General features: G+C 44.0%; 2 protein-coding genes across 3 annotated transcripts in view; both read left to right on the top strand.

Moving 5' to 3' along the window:
• LOC115122640 (vacuolar protein sorting-associated protein 18 homolog) overlaps nucleotides 1–15321 on the top strand; it is a 29033-nt gene extending 13712 nt beyond the window's left edge. The window contains exons 6-16 of the mRNA XM_065026183.1: nucleotides 172–345; nucleotides 548–673; nucleotides 8912–9018; nucleotides 9342–9624; nucleotides 9864–10109; nucleotides 10468–10602; nucleotides 10859–11086; nucleotides 11358–11498; nucleotides 13139–13348; nucleotides 13666–13905; nucleotides 14258–15321. Of these exons, the coding sequence (XP_064882255.1) occupies nucleotides 172–345; nucleotides 548–673; nucleotides 8912–9018; nucleotides 9342–9624; nucleotides 9864–10109; nucleotides 10468–10602; nucleotides 10859–11086; nucleotides 11358–11498; nucleotides 13139–13348; nucleotides 13666–13905; nucleotides 14258–14560 (2193 nt within the window). The 3' untranslated portion in view covers nucleotides 14561–15321. The remainder of the gene's footprint in view (nucleotides 1–171; nucleotides 346–547; nucleotides 674–8911; nucleotides 9019–9341; nucleotides 9625–9863; nucleotides 10110–10467; nucleotides 10603–10858; nucleotides 11087–11357; nucleotides 11499–13138; nucleotides 13349–13665; nucleotides 13906–14257) is intronic.
• A 989-nt stretch (nucleotides 15322–16310) lies between these two features.
• The window catches only part of ino80 (INO80 complex ATPase subunit), a 99999-nt gene continuing 95832 nt past the window's right edge, over nucleotides 16311–20477 (top strand). The window contains exons 1-3 of one of the 2 annotated variants that reach the window (XM_065026181.1): nucleotides 16311–16476; nucleotides 18085–18155; nucleotides 18383–18582. In XM_065026181.1, the coding sequence (XP_064882253.1) occupies nucleotides 18425–18582 (158 nt within the window). In that variant the 5' untranslated portion in view covers nucleotides 16311–16476; nucleotides 18085–18155; nucleotides 18383–18424. The other variant, XM_065026182.1, reaches the window with a different exon arrangement.

Below are 20477 nucleotides of genomic sequence, written 5' to 3'. Positions count from 1 at the left end.
GGAGCTGCTGCCCAGCTTCCAGGACCGTCTATGAACCCTTTATGTCTTGTGAACATGGCTTTATAATGTGCTATGTCTACTACTAGGAGCTGCTGCCCAGCTTCCAGGACCGTCTATGAACCCTTTATGTCTTGTGAACATGGCTTTATAATGTGCTATGTCTACTACTAGGAGCTTCTGCCCAGCTTCCAGGAGTTTCCGTTTAACATGGGCTACAGTGAGATCACCTTCTACACCTCCAAGCTCAGGTCCTGCCCCAAGGCCTTCGCATGGATGATGGGTAATGGAGTTCTCTACGGTCAGCTGGACTACATCAGGCCGGACTCAGTGCTCAGTGATGTGCAGGTACCGTTGTTATGCTATTATATAGTGCTCAGTATTTAGGCTAGTGTACTTTCAGGTTTGATGTGTTGTAGAGGTAAGCTCCCTTAAATACATTTTGTCAGTTGTCTTTCAAAATAATTATATTGTACTGAAATTCATATAGCTGAAGCACTGATAAATAAATAAAATAATACGTTCTCTCTCTCTTCCCTCTCTCCACCAGGTGTGGGACTACACCCCAGACATAGACTTCAGTTTCAACAAGCCCATCTCCATCGTGTTGACTCAGTTCCACTTTCTACTCCTCCTCCCCGACCGCGTCAAGGCCATCTGCACCCTCAACGGACAGGTAGGGTCACACACAGGCACGCACGGACGGACACGTACGGACAGGTAGGGTCACACACACACACGCACGGACAGGTTGGGTCACACACGCACACACACGCACGGACACGCACGGACAGGTAGGGTCACACACACACACGCACGGACACGCACGGTCACACACGCACACACACGCACGGACAGGTGGGGTCACACACACGCACGGACACGTACGGACAGGTGGGCCTCTGTCTGCTTCTGCTTAGTCTTTGGTTACAGGTCACTGTAAAAGGTGTAGGCCAGGTCACTGTAAAAGGTGTAGGCCAGGTCACTGTAAAAGGTGTAGGCCAGGTCACTGTAAAAGGTGTAGGCCAGGTCACTGTAAAAGGTGTAGGCCAGGTCACTGTAAAAGGTGTAGGCCAGGTCACTGTAAAAGGTGTAGGCCAGGTCACTGTAAAAGGTGTAGGCCAGGTCACTGTAAAAGGTGTAGGCCAGGTTACTGTAAAAGGTGTAGGCCAGGTTACTGTAAAAGGTGTAGGCCAGGTTACTGTAAAAGGTGTAGGCCAGGTTACTGTAAAAGGTGTAGGCCAGGTTACTGTAAAAGGTGTAGGCCAGGTCACTAAAAAAAGGTGTAGGCCAGGTTACTGTAAAAGGTGTAGGCCAGGTTACTGTAAAAGGTGTAGGCCAGGTTACTGTAAAAGGTGTAGGCCAGGTTACTGTAAAAGGTGTAGGCCAGGTTACTGTAAAAGGTGTAGGCCAGGTTACTGTAAAAGGTGTAGGCCAGGTTACTGTAAAAGGTGTAGGCCAGGTTACTGTAAAAGGTGTAGGCCAGGTTACTGTAAAAGGTGTAGGCCAGGTTACTGTAAAAGGTGTAGGCCAGGTTACTGTAAAAGGTGTAGGCCAGGTTACTGTAAAAGGTGTAGGCCAGGTTACTGTAAAAGGTGTAGGCCAGGTTACTGTAAAAGGTGTAGGCCAGGTTACTGTAAAAGGTGTAGGCCAGGTTACTGTAAAAGGTGTAGGCCAGGTTACTGTAAAAGGTGTAGGCCAGGTTACTGTAAAAGGTGTAGGCCAGGTCACTGTAAAAGGTGTAGGCCAGGTCACTGTAAAAGGTGTAGGCCAGGTCACTGTAAAAGGTGTAGGCCAGGTCACTGTAAAAGGTGTAGGCCAGGTTACTGTAAAAGGTGTAGGCCAGGTCACTGTAAAAGGTGTAGGCCAGGTCACTGTAAAAGGTGTAGGCCAGGTTACTGTAAAAGGTGTAGGCCAGGTTACTGTAAAAGGTGTAGGCCAGGTCACTGTAAAAGGTGTAGGCCAGGTTACTGTAAAAGGTGTAGGCCAGGTTACTGTAAAAGGTGTAGGCCAGGTTACTGTAAAAGGTGTAGGCCAGGTCACTGTAAAAGGTGTAGGCCAGGTTACTGTAAAAGGTGTAGGCCAGGTCACTGTAAAAGCATGTTTGTGAAAACTGCTGATGTAAAACAAAATATGTTTTTTTTTAAACCATTAAAATCTTCCAAAATAGCACCCTATTCCTCATATTGTGCTCTATCGCCCCGTAACACTATGAAGTACTGCACTACGATGAACTCTTGGTCTGACCAATCGGAATCTATGCTTCAAGATTGTTTTGATGACACGGACAGGGAAATGTTCCGGGTTGCCTCTGAGAATAGTATTGATGTAGGCATAGAGAATAGTGATGCACCGATATGATGTTTTAGGCCGATACTGATATCCAATATTTTCCTTGCCCTCCCCCCCAAAAAAACGATATCGAAATGTAACATTTTTGCGGCCTTTTTAAGCGTTCTAATAGTTAACACACACACATGGACGCAGTGCAAGAGGCGTCACTACAGTCCCTGGTTCGAATCCAAGCTGTATCACATCTGGCCGTGATTGGGAGTCCCATAGGGCGGAGCACAATTGGCCCAGTGTCGTCCGGGCCGTCATTGTAAATACGAATTTGTTCTTAAATGACTTGCCTAGTTAAATAAAGGTTACACACACACACACACACACAAGTTATTTTGTTGGCATTTAAGTATGTCTCCATTACCAGTAAAACTTCATCAAAACCTATTTCTTTCATTTACTTGCTGTGCTGTTTCGTTGTCAAGTCGTTTCATTCTCAACCAGGATTTCTATGGAACGCCGTTTGGGTCTTTGCGTGTCAAAAAAGATACATGTTAAATAACACTATTTGATGTGTCATAAAACACGACTTAATCTGTTTCACTAGCTATCGCTAGCTAGCTAACTTTATAGCTAGGTGTCATCATCTAAAATCACCCAATTTATAATACAGTTCTTATTTGATTAATGGCCGGACCCATCTATGTGAAGCTAGCCACAATAAGGATTAGCCACAATAGTGAACTTTTGGGTTAGCCTTCAAAATTAAAGTAGGGCATAATTCTATTTCTATTCAATTGCTTCACTGTCAATGACGTACTTTTACTTTGAAGCCAAACTGCAAATTCCACTACTGTACCTAATCCTTATTGTGGCTAGCTTCACAACACATAACCTGGTCCGGGTGGGCCTCAATAGCCAGATGAAGCTAGCTGGCTGCTTATAACGTTAGCTTTGGGCAACCGGGTTAAGTAGCTGGCTAGCTATTGACGTTAAATTTCAATAGGCGAACAACAAGTGGCAACCTAGCTAATAGTTACTCACAAGGATTCTTAAATCATTGCTAAGAATAATGAAAATGACTGCAGGTTCTACTGGTCATTGTTTTCAGGCTGGTTGTATTGGTGCTAGCTAGGTACCAAGCTAAAAGCTAGCTAGCTACCCCAGAAGTTGCGGTCGAACCAATAACGCTTTATTACCAACGCGGTTTTGTAAATCACATCGTTCGTGGCCGCTGTTTGCTTGTTTGCAGACTTGTTGTACAGCTTTGACAGTGCTACTGTGTCTTTTTTTTTTTCACACGCAAAGACACAAACGGCGTCCCATAGTATGTAAGTCATGAAGCTAATAGCAGTGACGCTATTACTGTGTAACTCCGGTAGGGCAACATCTGAAAAATAGTGCGTTTGGTAGTGTTGTCCCGGTGCTCAACCATTCGGCGAAAGCCAACTTCACCCGCGACAGAGAACAGTTGACTGTCAAGGGCAATGAATTCCACTATTATTATTAATGGATTTCGCCTTTGAGTTGTCTCTCTGAAATGTTCTTACTCTTTCAAATGACTGCTGGACTTGTTGACTTCTCGATCCACACAGCAGACATTGTGGACGAGGTTCGGAATGCTGTGTTGCACGTGTAGCGCTACATTTTACACGGCGTCATTACGTCACGTTCCTACATTATTTAAGTCTGTTTGGTAGCTTTGACGTCGATTTTTAACATTGCCGTTAAACTAGACATCGGGCCGATATCGATGTTGACATATTTAGCTAATATCGTCCGATTGCGATATGTTCATCGATATATCGTGCATCCCTAATAGAGAATGTTGTTCCCACTGAGAAGATTAGGACTTATCCTAACCAAAAACTGTGACAGATGGAAATATTAGCATAAAACTGAAACCACCACATTTAACCACAGCAAGGTGACTGGGAACATGGATGTGTACAAACAGACCAGCTATGACCTCGATAAGGCAATCAGTGGAAAAACAACAGTTCAGAAAAGTGGAGTCGAAATTCAACGGCTCAGGCAGGGACTCCAGACCAATGTTCCCTCTGAGCTGCAGGCGTGCGCAGCTCCCATCGGACTCTCTCTCTCTCTTTCTCCCCTCTGTCTCTCTCCTCTCTCTCCCTCTGTCTCTCTCTCTCTCTCGTTCCCTCTCTCACTGCACCAAAATATATCTACTTTCTATCCCAGTACACAGCCAGCAGGGCATGCTACTCATTTCTGCCGCAAATGTCTTCCTGGGAACTCAGAACATTGTGGTGAGCAATTCCCGATGAGCCCATGAAAGGGCAGAGAGCATTATGGTGTGTGAGATTGAACTTTTAGTTAACATATTCAACGTTTCCCCTTTACCGTGGGAATTGTGCTCGAATCAATGTAATATAATATTAAACACTGGAATGGTATATGTGCAGAAGATTAATGTGCAAAGTAGAAATACTGGGGTGCAAAAGAGCAAGATAAATAAATACTGTATGGGGATGAGGTAGGTAGATAAATGGCCTGTTTACAGATGGGCTATGTACAAGTGCAGTGATCTGTGAGCTGCTCTGACAGCCGGTGCTTAAAGCTAGTGAGGGAGATGCGAGTCTCTAGCTTCAGAGATTTTTGCAGTTTGTTCCAGTCATTGGCAGCAGAGAACTGGAAGGAAAGACGACCAAAGGAGGAATTGGCTTTGGGGGTGACCAGTGAGATATCCCTGCTGGAGCACGTGCTACGAGTGGGTGCTGCTATGGTGACCAGTGAGATATCCCTGCTGGAGCACGTGCTATGAGTGGGTGCTGCTATGAGTGGGTGCTGAGATAAGGTGGGGCTTTACCTAGCAGAGACTTGTAGATGACCTGTAGCCAGTGGGTTTGGCAACGAGTATGAAGCGAGGGCCAACCAACGAAAGCTTACAGGTCGCAATGGTGGGTAGTGTATGGGGCTTTGGTGACAAAACGAATGGCACTGTGATAGACTGCATCCAGTTTGTTGAGTAGAGTGTTGGAGGCTATTTTATAGATGACATCACCGAAGTCGAGGATCGGTAGGATGGTCAGTTTTACGAGGGTATGTTTGGCAGCACGAGTGAAGGATGCTTTGTTGCGATATAGGAAGCCAATTCTAGATTCAATTTTGGATTGGAGATGCTTAATGTGAGTCTGGAAGGAGAGTTTACAGTCTAACCAGACACCTAGGTATTTGTAGTTGTCCACATATTCTAAGTCAGAGCCGTCCAGAGTAGTGATGCTGGACGGGCGAGCAGGTATGGTCAGTGATCGGTTGAATAGCATGCATTTAGTTTTACTTGCGTTTAAGAGCAGTTGGAGGCCACGGAAGGAGAGTTGTATGGCATTGAAGCTTGTCTGGAGGTTAGCTAACACAGTGTCCAAAGAGGGGGCCAGAAGTATACAGAATGATGTCGTCTGCGTAGAGGTGGATCAGGGAATCACCAGCAGCAAGAGCGACATCATTGATATATACAGAGAAAAGAGTCGGCCCGAGGAATGAACCCTGTGGCACCCCCATAGAGACTGTCAGAGGTCTGGACAACAGGCCCTCCGATTTGACACACTGAACTCTATCAGAGAAGTAGTTGGTAAACCAGGCGAGGCAATCATTTGAGAAACCAAGGCTGTCCAGTCTGCCAATAAGAATGTGGTGATTGACAGAGTTGAAAGCCTTGGCCAGGGCGATGAATACGGCTGCACAGTAATGTCTCTTATCTATGGCGGTTATGATATCGTTTAGGACCTTGAGCGTGGCTGAGGTGCACCCATGACCAGCTCTGAAACCAGATTGCATAGTGGAGAAGGTACGGTGGGATTCGAAATGGTCAGTAATCTGTTTGTTGACTTGGCTTTCGAAGACCTTAGAAAGACAGGGTAGGATAGATATAGGTCTGTAGCAGTTTGGGTCTAGAGTGTCTCCCCCTTTGAAGAGGGGGATGACCTCGGCAGCTTTCCAATCTTTGGGAATCTCAGACGACACGAAAGAGGTTGAACAGGCTAGTAATAGGGGTTGCAACAATTTAGGCAGATCATTTTAGAAAGAGAGGGTCCTGATTGTCTAGCCCGGCTGATTTGTAGGGGTCCAGATTTTGCAGCTCTTTCAGAACATCAGCTATCTGGATTTGGGTAAAGGAGAAAAGGTGGGGGCTTTGGCGGGTTGCTGTGGAGGGTGCCGGGCAGTTGACCGGGGTAGGGGTAGCCAGGTGGAGGTGCTCTTATTCTCCACGGACTTTACAGTGTCCCAGAACTCTTTTGAGTTAGTACTACAGGATGCAAATGTATGTTTGAAAAAGCTAGACTTAGCTTTCCTAACTGCCTGTGCATATTTGTTCCTAACTTCCCTGAAAAGTTGCATATCACGGGGGCTATTCGATGCTAATGCAGAACGCCACAGGATATTTTTGTGCTGATCAAGGGCAGACAGGTCTGGAGTGAACCAAGGACTATATCTCATTCCTAGTTCTAAATAATGGTATGGGAATAATAATTAATTTTGTAAAGTGGTTTCTTGCATCAAACACATTTTCAGTCACCTCCTTGTCTGAAGGACAAGTGGATAAACAGGTTAAAGTCAAACTCTGCATGTTTTTTCCCCCCAAAAGTCTCATGTAAAGTAGGACTACATTGAACACCACACATTGTCTGCTCCTGTAGGCTGAATGATATACCTGCTATTTCCATGTTAAAAATGTTATGGTATATATTTCTCTCCATTGTTTTTGATGGTAGGTCACTCCGGTAGGCCTACATTATGATCAAATAGCCACAGTAGCCTACTTTGCCACTGTTATAACTAACTTAAAGTGGGTACAGCCTCCGTGTTCACAGTAACTTAAAGCGGCTACAGCCTCAGTGTTCACAGTAACTTAAAGCGGGTACAGCCTCAGTATTCACAGTAACTTAAAGCGGGTACAGCCTCCGTGTTCACAGTAACTTAAAGCGGGTACAGCCTCCGTGTTCACAGTAACTTAAAGCGGGTACAGCCTCAGTGTTCACAGTAACTTAAAGCGGGTACAGCCTCAGTGTTCACAGTAAACGCGTGCCAGAATTGCACACAATGTTCCAGTTTGTGCTCAGCAGACCAGAAATATGCTCAGTGCTGAAAACAATTACAGGGAACATTGCTCCAGACAATCACAGATTATATTAAAAAAAAAAATTGCCAGCTTCAAGCAAAAAGGCCACCATCGCTCCTGAGGACTGTGAGCTCTCGTTCTCCATGAGTATCACATTTAAGCGTGTTAACCCTCGCAAGGCTGCCGGCCCAGACAGCGTCCCCAGCCGTGTCCTCAGAGCAGATCCAGACCAGCTGGCTGGAATGTTAATGGACATATTCAATCTCTCCCCATCCCAGTCTGTTGTCCCCACTTGCTTCAATATGTCCACCATTGTTTCTGTATCTAAGAAAGCAAAGGTAACGGAACTAAATGACTATTGCCCCGTAGCACTCACTTACGTCATCATGAAGTCCTTTGAGAGGCTAGTTAAGGAGCATAATGCCCCAACAGGTCCACAGAACTAAATGACTATTGCCCCGTAGCACTCACTTACGTCATCATGAAGTCCTTTGAGAGGCTAGTTAAGGAGCATAATGCCCCAACCGGTCCACAGATGACGCAATTGCCATCACACTGCACAATGCCCTATCCCATTTGGACAAGAGGAATACCTGTGTAAAAATGCTGTTCATCGAATACAGCTCAGCATTCAACACCATAGCACCCTCCCAGCTCATCATTAAGCTTCGGCCCTGGGTCTGAACCTTGCAAATGGGTCCTGGAGAGGTGGTCGGTCCAACGCACCACCGGGGGCAAACTGCCTGCCCTCTAGGACATCTACAGCACCCGGTGTCACAGGAAGACCAAGAATATCCTTTATGGTCAGATACCCGAGCCACGGTTCACCCCGCTACCACCTAGAAGGCAGAGATGGTACAGGTGTATCAAAGCTGTGACCAAGAGACTGAAAAACCGCTTCTATCTCCAGGCAACCTGAATGTTAAATAGTCAAAACTAGCTGGCCTCCAGCCAGTACTCTGCCCTGAACCTTAGAGACTACTGCCCTATGTACATAGTCATTGAACACTGGTCACTCGAATGTTTACATACAGATTTACCCACTTCATAGGTATATACTGTATTCTAGTCAAGGCTCATCCTATATACAGTGGGGCAAAAAAGTATTTAGTCAGCCACCAATTGTGCAAGTTCTCCCACTTAAAAAGATAAGAGAGGCCTGTAATTTTCAGAAATCTTGCTTGTTTGTAGGTGACCAAATACTTATTTTCCACCATAATTTGCAAATAAATTTATTAAAAATCCTACAATGTGATTTTCTGGATTTTTTTCCCCCTAATTTTGTCTGTCATAGTTGAAGTGTACCTATGATGAAAATTACAGGCCTCTCTCATCTTTTTAAGTGGGAGAACTTGCACAATTGGTGTTAGGTATTGTTAGGTATTACTGCACTGTTAGAGCTAGAAAAATAAGCATTTCGCTGCACCTGCGATAACATATGCAAAATATGTTTACGGGACCAATAAAATGTAGTATGATTTAGTGCACTGCTTTTGACTGGGCCCCCTTTTTTTATGAATAGATGAAATGGATTGATTGATTGGTTGACAGGTGGTGTACGAGGATGTGTTTCCTGATAAGTTCGGCACTCTGAAGAAGATGATCAAAGACCTAGCAGGAGGCCTGGTGTGGATCTATACTGAGAAGGCTGTCTTCAGGTTCGTTTACATGACATTTCGTTTTTTAGTCATTTTAACAGACACTCGTGCCCAGAGAGACTTACAATTAGTGCATTCAATCAAAAGATCGACAAAACTTTCATCTGGCAGTCATTATTTTTTTTTAAAACAATAGCCAAAAATCTGTGGAATCAGACTAGCTCTGCCGTTAGTGACTGAACAAGGTCTAACTGTCATCTGTGGAATCAGACTAGCTCTGCCGTTAGTGGCTGAACACGGTTTAACGGTCATCTGTGGAATCAGACTACAAAGAACAGACAAAGTGAGTGTGACGGTACGTTTTTTTTTCTTCCTCAATCCAGATACCACATCCAGAGAGAAGCCAGGGATGTGTGGCAGATGTACATGAGCATGAACAAGTTTGACCTGGCTAAGGAGTACTGCCGGGACCGGCCAGAGTGCATGGACATGGTCCTGGCTAAGGAGGCAGAGCACTGCTTCCAGAACAAACGCTACTTGGAGAGCGCTAAATGCTACGCTCTGACCCAGAACTACTTCGAAGAGATTGCTTTGAAGTTTATCGAGGCAAAACAGGACGAGGCTCTGAAAGAGTTCCTGCTGAAGAAACTCAATAATTTAAAACAGGTATATGATGTTTTTGTGACCTAAGTTTTTACAATTCAAAACCATACAACTTTATTGTCTGTAACAGTGAGCAACGGAAGCTTGTCTTCTGCTCTCTTCTCAACCTGCCAGATAGTTTGTCTTTTGTGTGGTCTGTTTTCAACATATTTTATACTTTTTTTCATCATGTTACCCCTGTTTGCAAAGTAACATTTCTTCTGGGGACAATAAAGATTGATTTGAGTGATTGATTGAAACAGAGTGAGAAGACCCAGATCACCCTACTGGTCACTTGGCTGACTGAGCTTTACCTGAACCACCTGGGGCTTCTCCAATCAGACGAGGGGAAACGTGGGGTGTTCCAGGAGACGCGTGATGAGTTCCGGAAGTTCTTCAGTAGCTCCAAACACAAGGAGTGTCTCTATAACAACCGAACGACCATCTATGACCTGCTGGCTAGCCACGGCAACGTGGACGACATGGTCTACTTCTCTGTCATCATGCAGGTATCTGTTGATGCTCTTTATCCAGGCTTGGGGCTCAATTTCCTTTCCAGTCAATTCAGAAAGTAATACAAATTCCAATTCAAAATGTTCCTAATTTGAAAAGCATTGAAGGGAATCGGAATTGGAATTTCAGTGTACTTCCTGAATTGTCTGGAATAAAAATACAATTGACCCCAGCCCTGCTATTCATGCATGGTGTTGTATTGTGCCATTTAGAGTGGTCTCTTTTGGTGGTCTCTAATGATGTGGCATGTTTAGGGCCCCTTTATGGCTGCTGACTTTATTTTCAGTTTTCTAAAGTATGTATTATTGTCTGCTGCTGTTTGACATGAAAGAATCTGTCTATGTATCTCTCTAGGACTATGAGAGGGTGATCTCCCATCACTGTCAGCATGATGACTATAGCGCCGCCCTGGAGGTGCTCTCTAAGCACTGCGACGAGAAGCTCTTCTATAAGTTCTCTCCCATCCTCATGCAACACATACCTAAGAAGGTGGTGCAATGATTTTATCTGCTTGCATTGAAATGTTTTTGTTGTTGTCTGTGTTCAAGTACATAACAATTTGTTCTTAACTGAAGTATTGTATTTTTTAATTGAGTTTGAAATACAATACCATACTCGATTGTCCATTTTTATGGCATGTGAAGTGCCTATGTGTATTTGTGAAAGGGAAATTGAATGAATAATAAATATTCTTGCCTAGTTAAATAAAGGTTAAATAAAATAATAAATATACCTCAATCATAAGGTGGTGGACGCCTGGATCCAGATGGGTTCCAGGCTGGAACCTAAGAAGCTGATCCCAGCCCTGGTCAACTACAGTCAGATGGGCTCAACACAACAGGTCAACGAGACCATCCGTTACATGGAGTTCTGTGTCTACCAGCTCACTGTGACAGAAGAGGCCATACACAACTACCTGCTGTCTCTCTACGCCAAGTACAAACCTGATAGTCTCTTGTTGTACCTGGAACAGGTAGGTTCAAGGTTGTGGCCGTCCCAAATGATATCCTGTTCCCTCTATAGTACACTACTGTTGACCAGGACCCATAGGGACTCAAACCATATGTCGATTGATAATTGTATAATGTACTTTTATTTTTTATTTTTAGTAATGTCACGTTTTGCCCTATATTTGCTATTGTATACTTAGTTTCCTTTGGTAAGTGTTCTTGGGTATCTTGATCAAATATACATGAATTGTTAATTTATTCTTTTATTTGTGTTGTTTTTATTATTATTGACAGGCTGGTACCCACGTGTCCTACATCCACTATGACTTAAAGTACACCCTGAGGCTGTGTGCTGAACATGGTTACCTCCAGGCCTGCGTTCTGGTCTATAAGATCATGGAGCTGTATGAGGAAGCTGTCGATCTGGCCTTGCAAGTGAGGATCTTGGCTAGTGTTTTGATGAATATGTAGCTAATTGTTGACGATGTAATATTGGCAGGATGTTGTAACAGCCACACATGCTAGATTTAAAGTGGAAGTGCAAATAGTGAGCTTACCCCCCCCCCATCTTATACGTTATCTGAAAGTCAAAGTGCTAGTCGACAAAACATTAGGAATACCTTCCTAAAATGGAGTCACACCCCTTTCTGCCCTCTGAAAACCCTTGATTTCGTCGAGGCTTGGACTTTACAAGGTGTCGAAAGCGTTCTACAGGGATGATGGCCCATGTTGACTCCAAGGCTTCCACACAGTTGTGTCAAGTTGGCTGGATGTCCTTCGGGTGGTGGACCATTCTTGATGCACATGGGAAACTGTTGAGCATTTAATTCTTTTTTTATTTTATTTTTTATTAACTGCGTTGCAGTCCTTAAACAAACCATTGCGCCTGGCACCTACTACCATACCTTGTTCAAAGACAATTCAATCTTTTGTCTTGCCTGTTCACCCTCTGAATGGCACGCATACGCAATCCATGTCTCAATTGTCTCGAGGCTTAAAAATCCTTCTTTAACTTGTCACCTCCCCTCAATCTACACTGATTTGAAGTGTATTTAAAGAAGTGACCTCAATAAGGGCTCCTGGTCAGTCTGTCATGGAAAGAGCAGGTGTTCCTAATGTTTTGTACACTCAATACACAGCGCTGTGAAGGAGTATTTGCCTCCTTTTCTAAGTTTCTCAAATTTTCTCTGCTTTTGCATATTTTTTGTGTGGCTGAGTTATCAGATATTCAACCAAAACCTAATATTAGAACAAATAAACACAACAATTATATACTTATTTAATTTATGCAACAACAAATGCCCCTGTGTGGAAAAAGTAATTACCCCTTTACACTCAATAACTGGTTGTGCCACCTTTAGCTGCAATGACTTCAACCAAACGCTTCCTGTAGTTGTTGATCAGTCTCTCATGTCACTGTGGAGGAATTTTGTCCACTCATCCATGCAGAAGTGCTTTAACTCAGTGACTTTTGTGGGTTTTCAAGCATGAACTGCTTGTTTCATGTAACCAGCTGCTCTACAGATTCAACTCAGACTGACAGCCTGACATTATCCTGTAGAATTCTCTGATACAGAGCCGAATTCATGGTTCCTTCTATTAAGGCGAGTCGTCCAGGTCCTGAGGTAGCAAAACATCCCCAAACCATCACACTACCACCACCGTGCTTGACCGTTGGTTTAAGGTTCTTACTGTGGAATTCAGCGTTAGGTTTTATTTGCCAGGCATAATGTCATCCAATGTTTGAGGGGTTATTTGTAAACTCAGGGTCCTCATGTATCTAATATTTGGTTTTGGTTAAAAATCTAACATTCAGTATTAAAAATGTGCAAAAATTGAGAAAATTAGAAGGGGGCACTGTATGTTAAATCAGGGTCTGAAAGGGCATGCATGTTGTTATTTTGGCTACACACAGCACTGAGGGGGGGGGGGGGGGACAAAACCTTCCTAAACCAACTGGTGTGACTTTCCTCCTGTGCTCTCCCTCTCCCAGCTGTGCTGTGGAGATTCAAGATATATTTCCCGAAAGGGACACAGTAAATAATAATAATAAATTATTATTATTATTATTCCAGGTGGATGTGGACCTGGCCAAGTCATGTGCTGACCTGCCTGAGGATGACGAGGAGTTGAGGAAGAAGTTGTGGCTGAAGATCGCTCGTCACGTGGTGCAAGAGGAGAAGGATGTGAAGAAGGCCATGAACTGCCTGTCCAGCTGTAACCTGCTCAAGATAGAAGACATCCTGCCCTTCTTCCCGGACTTCGTCACCATAGACCACTTCAAGGTTGTAGTGTTTAAGAAAATACATTGGATATATATATATATATATATGAGCTTTTCTTAAGCCCAAAGACACTTCTACACACAACAGAGTAGTAATCAGACCTGGGTCTAGTATACTACCTAGGTTATATACTTAAGTTCAGTGTTTTTTTGAGGTGCGTTTCATTTACCTCAGAGCTTGCACTTTTGTGACTTCCATTGGTTTCATTGTACCAGGCAAATCACGAGCATATGTGTATATGATGAGTTGGAACCAAACAAATTTCCCCATGTAGGAAAATGTTAAGTTGACAAAGCTATATCCCTTCTTCCCTGCAGGAGGCTATATGCAGCTCTTTAGAGGAGTACAACCAGCATATAGACGAGCTGAAGCAGGAGATGGAGGAGGCGACAGAGAGCGCCAAGCGGATCAGAGAGGACATCCAGGAGATGAGGAACAAATACGGGGTGGTGGAGAACCAGGAGAAATGTGCTGCCTGTGACTTCCCCCTCCTCAACAGACCCTTCTATCTGTTCCTCTGTGGTCACATGTTCCACTACGACTGCCTCTTCCTGGAGGTCAGTGTGCAAATCTGTTTTATTTGACCCTTGACCCTATTTCAAGAACAGTTGCCTAAAGATATATATATATACCAGTAGGTCAGTAGCACACCATTTTACCTTAACCTTTGACCCTATTTCATACAGAGATGGCTAACAATGTAACAATGCAAACAGAGTCATTGGGTAATTACTACATATATTTGTAAATTATGTACACTACATACAGAAGGAAAATTAGTTAGAGGGGGTATCCCCAAAAAACATCTTCTCTATCTATCTCTTCAGGAGATTCAAGAGTTAAATACCCATTTTATTATTCACCACCATATATGCACCTCACATACTGTAACGGTGGATCTTTCCTCAGGTGACCCCTCACCTGTCCACCTACAAGCAGACTAAACTAGGTGAGCTGCAGAAGAAGTTGGCTGCAGCCACTCAGACCTCCAAGTCTCGCCACCGCCCCGCCCCCAAGGAGAAGGAGGAGGGGGGCGACACCGCCAGCCTGGGCAAAGAGAGTGCTGGGGTCAGCCGTGAGCAAATCAAGTCAGACATCGATGACATCATCGCGTTTGAATGTGTGTACTGCGGCGAGCTGATGATCAAGTCGATCGACAAGCCGTTTATTGATCCACAGAAGTTGGAGGAGGAGAAGTCCAGCTGGCTCTGAGTTAAATGGTTGGAAGCTTGGAGCTGAAATGAGCTAGGTCTGAAATGGACTGCCTGATATGAGGTGGGAAAATTTGACTGAAAAAGGTCTGAAATTAGTGAAATGCGCTTTAACTGTCTGAACCGATGAGAGGTGAAATAGACTTGTGTGAAACGACTGAAATGCGCAGCGTGGTGCTGTCTGAAATGGAACCGACCAGTGTGTACACTGTAGGCCAGGAAATCAGCTGTTATTCTCTTTGATAATGGGATGTACAGCCACAGCTGCACAGTGCCGGGCGATGGATACTCACAGGAGTGGGGAAGAATGCAGGCGCTCCTATATAAGCCCTATATGTGTCTCTGTAACATGATATATTCTACAAACTCTCTCTCTCTGCGAAGCTTAGAAAAACTGCACTGTCAGGATCACACACTTTGGTTTATTTAAACATTACAAGATCAGTTCACTATCTTTTACACTCATCTGTCTAAATTAACAAATTCACTTGTGAAATGTTCTCTGAAATTGAATGCATATTTATAAATCTTCTCTGGTATTAGTTAGTTCCACTGGCTATTGACATGAATAGTACTATAAAAAGGTATGTAAAGAACTACAGTTCTTGTTATTAGTGTCCTTTATGACATCATGAGAACTTTCTTCACACCTGTTTCATTGGCTGACAGTTTATTATGTTGTGACATCTGAGATCAGGTCAATGTAACCCACTTTTGGTTTGCAAAATGCACCTATGAAAATTAAACTAATCTTTAATTCTGTCTTTGGAATTGTTATTTCAAGTGTTTTGAATGTTATTATGAATTCTGAATGTTATGAATTCCTCTGATGGGTTCCTGAGTGGTGTGGCAGTCTAAGGCACTGTGTCTCAGTGCAAGAGGCGTCACTATAGTACCTGGTTCGAATCCAGGCTGTATCACATCCGGCTGTGATTGGGTGTCCCATAGGGCGATGCACAATTGGCCCAGCATCGTCGGGGTTTGGCCGGAGCAGAACGTCATTGAAAATAAGAATGTATTTTTTTACTGACTTGCCTAGTTAAAGGTTAAATAAAATAAAACGAGTCTTAGAATCTGAAAGCTGGGCTGGTGAATATGAAAATACAAAGTCATTTTAAGACACCTGGAGGATTTTATTGTGGGTTTAGGGGATTGAGTGAGATGCCTTCCTCTCATAAATATGCATAAATTGACGAGGACTGGCCAAGTAATTCAATGTTTACACTGTCATCAATGCATAGTAAACTATGAGATTGAAAGTGAATGTGAAGTTTGTTTGGGATAAAGTAAAGCATCATATGCACGCACACAAGGCTTCTTAAGGAGGACCAGGATCGGGTACATATTGATTATGCTCTAACTTCTAAACAGTTCCACTGTAACACTTGTGCATTGTTTGCCATTTATAGCTCATATCAAATCAGTCATAAAATCTACACAATTTTCCGGAAAATATAACAGGCTCGCGATACTCGTAACGACTTTCCCCCCTGTGAGTGACGTAACATGTAGCTCGGTAATCTTCGGGATTAACAGACTCCACCAATGGAGTTCGGATCGCAAACTATAATATCGCATAAATCATTTTAACTACTACTTATGGGCAACTCTCGCCAGAACTGACTCTAAAATACTTGTTACAATGTTTGTGTTGCTATATTTCCGCAGCGATTCCTTTGAGGGGCAGATACGAAATCGTCACTCTCTCTGCATTCGATTAGTTTGCCTGTTCCCTGCTCTATCCTCGCCATGGCGCCGTGTCCCTGCTCCCTCAGTTACAGAAAGTGGCCGCCTCTCTGCTGCTGTCGACCCAAAGCTCACAGACTCACTCGTTGCCTAGACCCGCCATCTTGGAGTCAGAGAACTGAGAGTCGGCAGCAGCTACGAGAGAGCGCAAAAGGGGGACACGGGGCCAAGGTGAGAAAGTGTTTCGGAGGTAATATGGTGAGGGAGCAATGGGGTAAGATGGCCGGGAGGGAGAAAGAATTAGATCGCGGGGATCCGAAAACAGAGGCTTCTGACACGACCCTCGTGTCTATTCAAGGGGACGGATAGGTACTGGAAAGATTCCTAGGCCTCTCGCTGTAAACAAGCCAAAGTTGTGTATCACTCCAAAATGAATTGTATTACTAAAATACTCATATGTCCAGCGAAGGTTGGTAGCCTTAAAGGGGCAGAACCCATTTGAATAACTCAAAAAGAGTGAGTGGGAACTTCATACCTAATTAATTCAAAAATGATCAGAAACGTATCAAGATTGACAGTTAGCCATTCAAATGTAACAAAGGCCGGGTTAGCAGACAGTCAAATATGTCAAAGTTAACCTGCTCTTTGAATAGGAATTCAGCTGGCCAATGCCTGTTCTAACCACAACATATAATTACCTTGCTAACGTAGCTGCATACCTTGACCCTTGATATACATGTCATATCGTGTGTTGTGTAGGTAGCTAGCTAACGTTAGCCAGCTAGCTAACATGTCATACGAGGTTAGCTGGCCCACACAGCTAATGCTAAGTGCTAACAGGCTAAGGCTAGTAAGCTAAATTATGGTAGCATCGCAACTTGCAGGCTAAACGTTCATTTTAGCGTTAACTAGCCAGCTAATTCCCCGTTCAGTTAGACAGCTAGCTAGCTAATTTAGCTGAACATTCATTCATCAGTTGTGCTTTGCTCTGAGTGTTTACTGGCAGGCTAGCTACATTGTAACTCAGGTTAGCTAGATTGTAGTACAGAGGCTTGATTCACTTTGCAGACACCTGATCTCATTATCACTCAATCATCTCTATGATTGAACCACTAAGTAAACCTACATTTTCCCCCTCACCTGCAATAGACAGACAAAGGATCTCCCTGAATAAAAATATGTTTCTGTTTATATAAGTTACCTAGAAGTCCCCATTTCTTTTTACAGGTTAGTGGGAACCAAAGTATTTACATCCAGATTGGTGTTGTGTGGCATGAACCTCATACTCCTGTGGGGATTTGTGGACATTTCAAACGAGTTGTGACCATATAACCTTTATTTCACTTAGGCAAGTCAGTTCTTATTTACAATGACACCGGGCAAACCCGGATGACGCCGGGCCAATTGTGAGCCACCTTATTGTGAGCCACCAATCACGGCCGGTTGTGATACAGCCTGGATTCGAACCAGGGTGTCTGTAGTGACGCCTCTAGCAGTGCCTTAGACCGCTGCGCCACCCGGGAGCCCCATTAATGAGTCCATAGGTTAGGTTCAGGATTGGGGTCAAAGAGCACCCCTAAGACCCTTCCCCAACCTCTGACTTGAGGTCTTGAAACATTAAAAACAAAACATGCCTGTATATACCTATTCAAGCATATTTAGACTCAATTTCCTCTATCGACAGTTCAACACATTTTTATCAGTTCAACATAAGCTCTTTCAATCTGATACATGAAAGTGCTTGAAGGTCCACAGATGGAATACGCTCATTAGTCAATTTTGACAGCTTTGATTGGTGTGGTGCAGTGTGTGACTTGTGGCTCTTTCTCTCTGTTTCAGGCCTTTCACATCTTCTGAACTGACAGTTGTGATTGGAGATAATGAGGATATTCATATCCCACATTAGAAAGGTTCCATTGTTTTGTTAATTTCTGCACAAACATATGTCAGTGTTATGTTGCATGCGGAGACGAGCTGTCATGGAGACGACTTGGAGGTCCTGACTGAAAAACACACACAATCTTTAGCTGTAATATTACAACTTCTGCTCTACCCTCCACATTGGTTGCTCTCTCTTATCACTCTCTCTCCATCTAAACTCCTACTTCTCTTTTTGTCCTCCCCTTCTCTCGCCCAGTGAGTATCCCTACCTAGTAGGGCCTACAGGTCTCAGTCCTCCATGGCGTCTGGGGCTGGGCAGGCAGAGGCCGGCGATGGGGCAGCATGGTCGTCATCAGGCCTGGCCAAGCCTCTTCACCTTCAGCACCTGGAGAGATCCCTACGCCTTGACAGCTTCCTCCGCCAGACCGCCTCAGTCTTCAACAGAGACCTATCCAGGTAAAGTACAGTTATAGAGCCCCACTCTGGAGTTGTCATGACTCATAGTTATAGTACTCTATTTATAATGAACAGATACCTATTCAGGTAATATACCAGTGTTTATCCTATATTCATTTAGCCGCGGCGCCCCGCTGCTGCCCAAAAATTTTTTTTTTTTAAAAACAACACATTTTCGACTGAGAGGCTTGGATACTCATGGATACCATTTGTATGTCTCTGCTTGCATTTTGAAGGTATACTGAGCACAAATATGAATGCAACACAGCATGCAGCAATTTAAAAGATTTTACTGAGTTACAGTTCAAAGAAGGAACTCAATCAATTGAAATAAATAAATTAGGCCCTAATTTATGGATTTTCAAATGAGTGGGCAGGGGTGTAGCCATGGGTGGGCCTGCGTTAGCACAATGACTGGTAGTCTATGGGAACAGCTAGCTGTTAGAAATTGCACTAAGTATAGTTAGCAACTTCCTTCAAACTGAAGGCAGAGACATACATTGTATCCATGAGTTCATCTGACTCTTAAAGCTGCAATATGTCACTTTATTTGGACGACTCAACCAAATTCACATAGAAATGTGAGCTATAGATCTGTCATTATTATTGAAAGCAAGTCTAAGAAGCGGTAGAGCTGTTCTATGTGCACTACTTCTATAGTTCCCGGTATGTTTCGTTTTTTGGGTCTTTTACTTTCGGTTTTGGTACAACAGCTTCAAACAGCTGAAACTGCAATGATTCTGTACACCCCACACACTCGAAGCCAGTTCCACTTCATTATTTTTTTCTTTGTTCCCCTCTAATCAGGGAATGATTTAGATCTGGGAACCAGGTGGGTGCAATTAATTATCAGGTATAACAGAACCAGCAGGTGCCGGACCTCGTAGGGCAGGGATGTCACTCATTCCATGGAGAGACTGGTGTCTGCTGGTTTTTCCTTTCAGTTAAGACATAGACAACCAGGTGAGGGGAGTTCCTTACTGAGACCTAGACAACCAGGTGAGGAGAGTTCCTTACTGAGATCTAGACAACCAGGTGAGGAGAGTTCCTTACTGAGATCTAGACAACCAGGTGAGGATAGTTCCTTACTGAGACCTAGACAACCAGGTGAGGGGAGTTCCTTACTGAGACCTAGACAACCAGGTGAGGAGAGTTCCTTACTGAGACCTAGACAACCAGGTGAGGGGAGTTCCTTACTGAGACCTAGACAACCAGGTGAGGGGAGTTCCTTACTGAGACCTAGACAACCAGGTGAGGGGAGTTCCTTACTGAGACCTAGACAACCAGGTGAGGGGAGTTCCTTACTGAGATCTAGACAACCAGGTGAGGAGAGTTCCTTACTGAGATCTAGACAACCAGGTGAGGGGAGTTCCTTACTGAGACCTAGACAACCAGGTGAGGGGAGTTCCTTACTGAGACCTAGACGACCAGGGGGTGACCTAGACCAGGGAGAGTTCCTTACTGAGACCTAGACCAGGTGAGGGGAGTTCCTTACTGAGACCTAGACAACCAGGTGAGGGGAGTTCCTTACTGAGACCTAGACAACCAGGTGAGGGGAGTTCCTTACTAATCAGGGACCTTACTTCATCAATCAAGTACAAGGGAGGAGTGAAAACCCGCAGACACTCTGTCCATTGTGAACGAGTTTGACACGTGTTGTAGGGAAGGTTTTTCCCAAACTCGGTCCTGGGGGTCCTCCCTTGGTGAACCTTTTGTTTTTGCGTTTGCACTACACAGCTGATTCATATAACCAACTCATCAAGCTCAACTCATTATTTGAATCAGCTGTGTAGTGCTAGGGCACATTTTAAATGTGTACCAACTGTGGGCCCCAGGCCCCTGCTCTACACTGTACTTACATGTATTGTCACATAAACTGAAATTAGGCGAACTAT

Source organism: Oncorhynchus nerka, linkage group LG13, assembly GCF_034236695.1.
Source record: "Oncorhynchus nerka isolate Pitt River linkage group LG13, Oner_Uvic_2.0, whole genome shotgun sequence".
Lineage (NCBI taxonomy): Eukaryota > Metazoa > Chordata > Actinopteri > Salmoniformes > Salmonidae > Oncorhynchus > Oncorhynchus nerka.
Note: the sequence above shows the minus strand (reverse complement) of the source record. Positions and strands in the feature narration are given on the sequence as shown.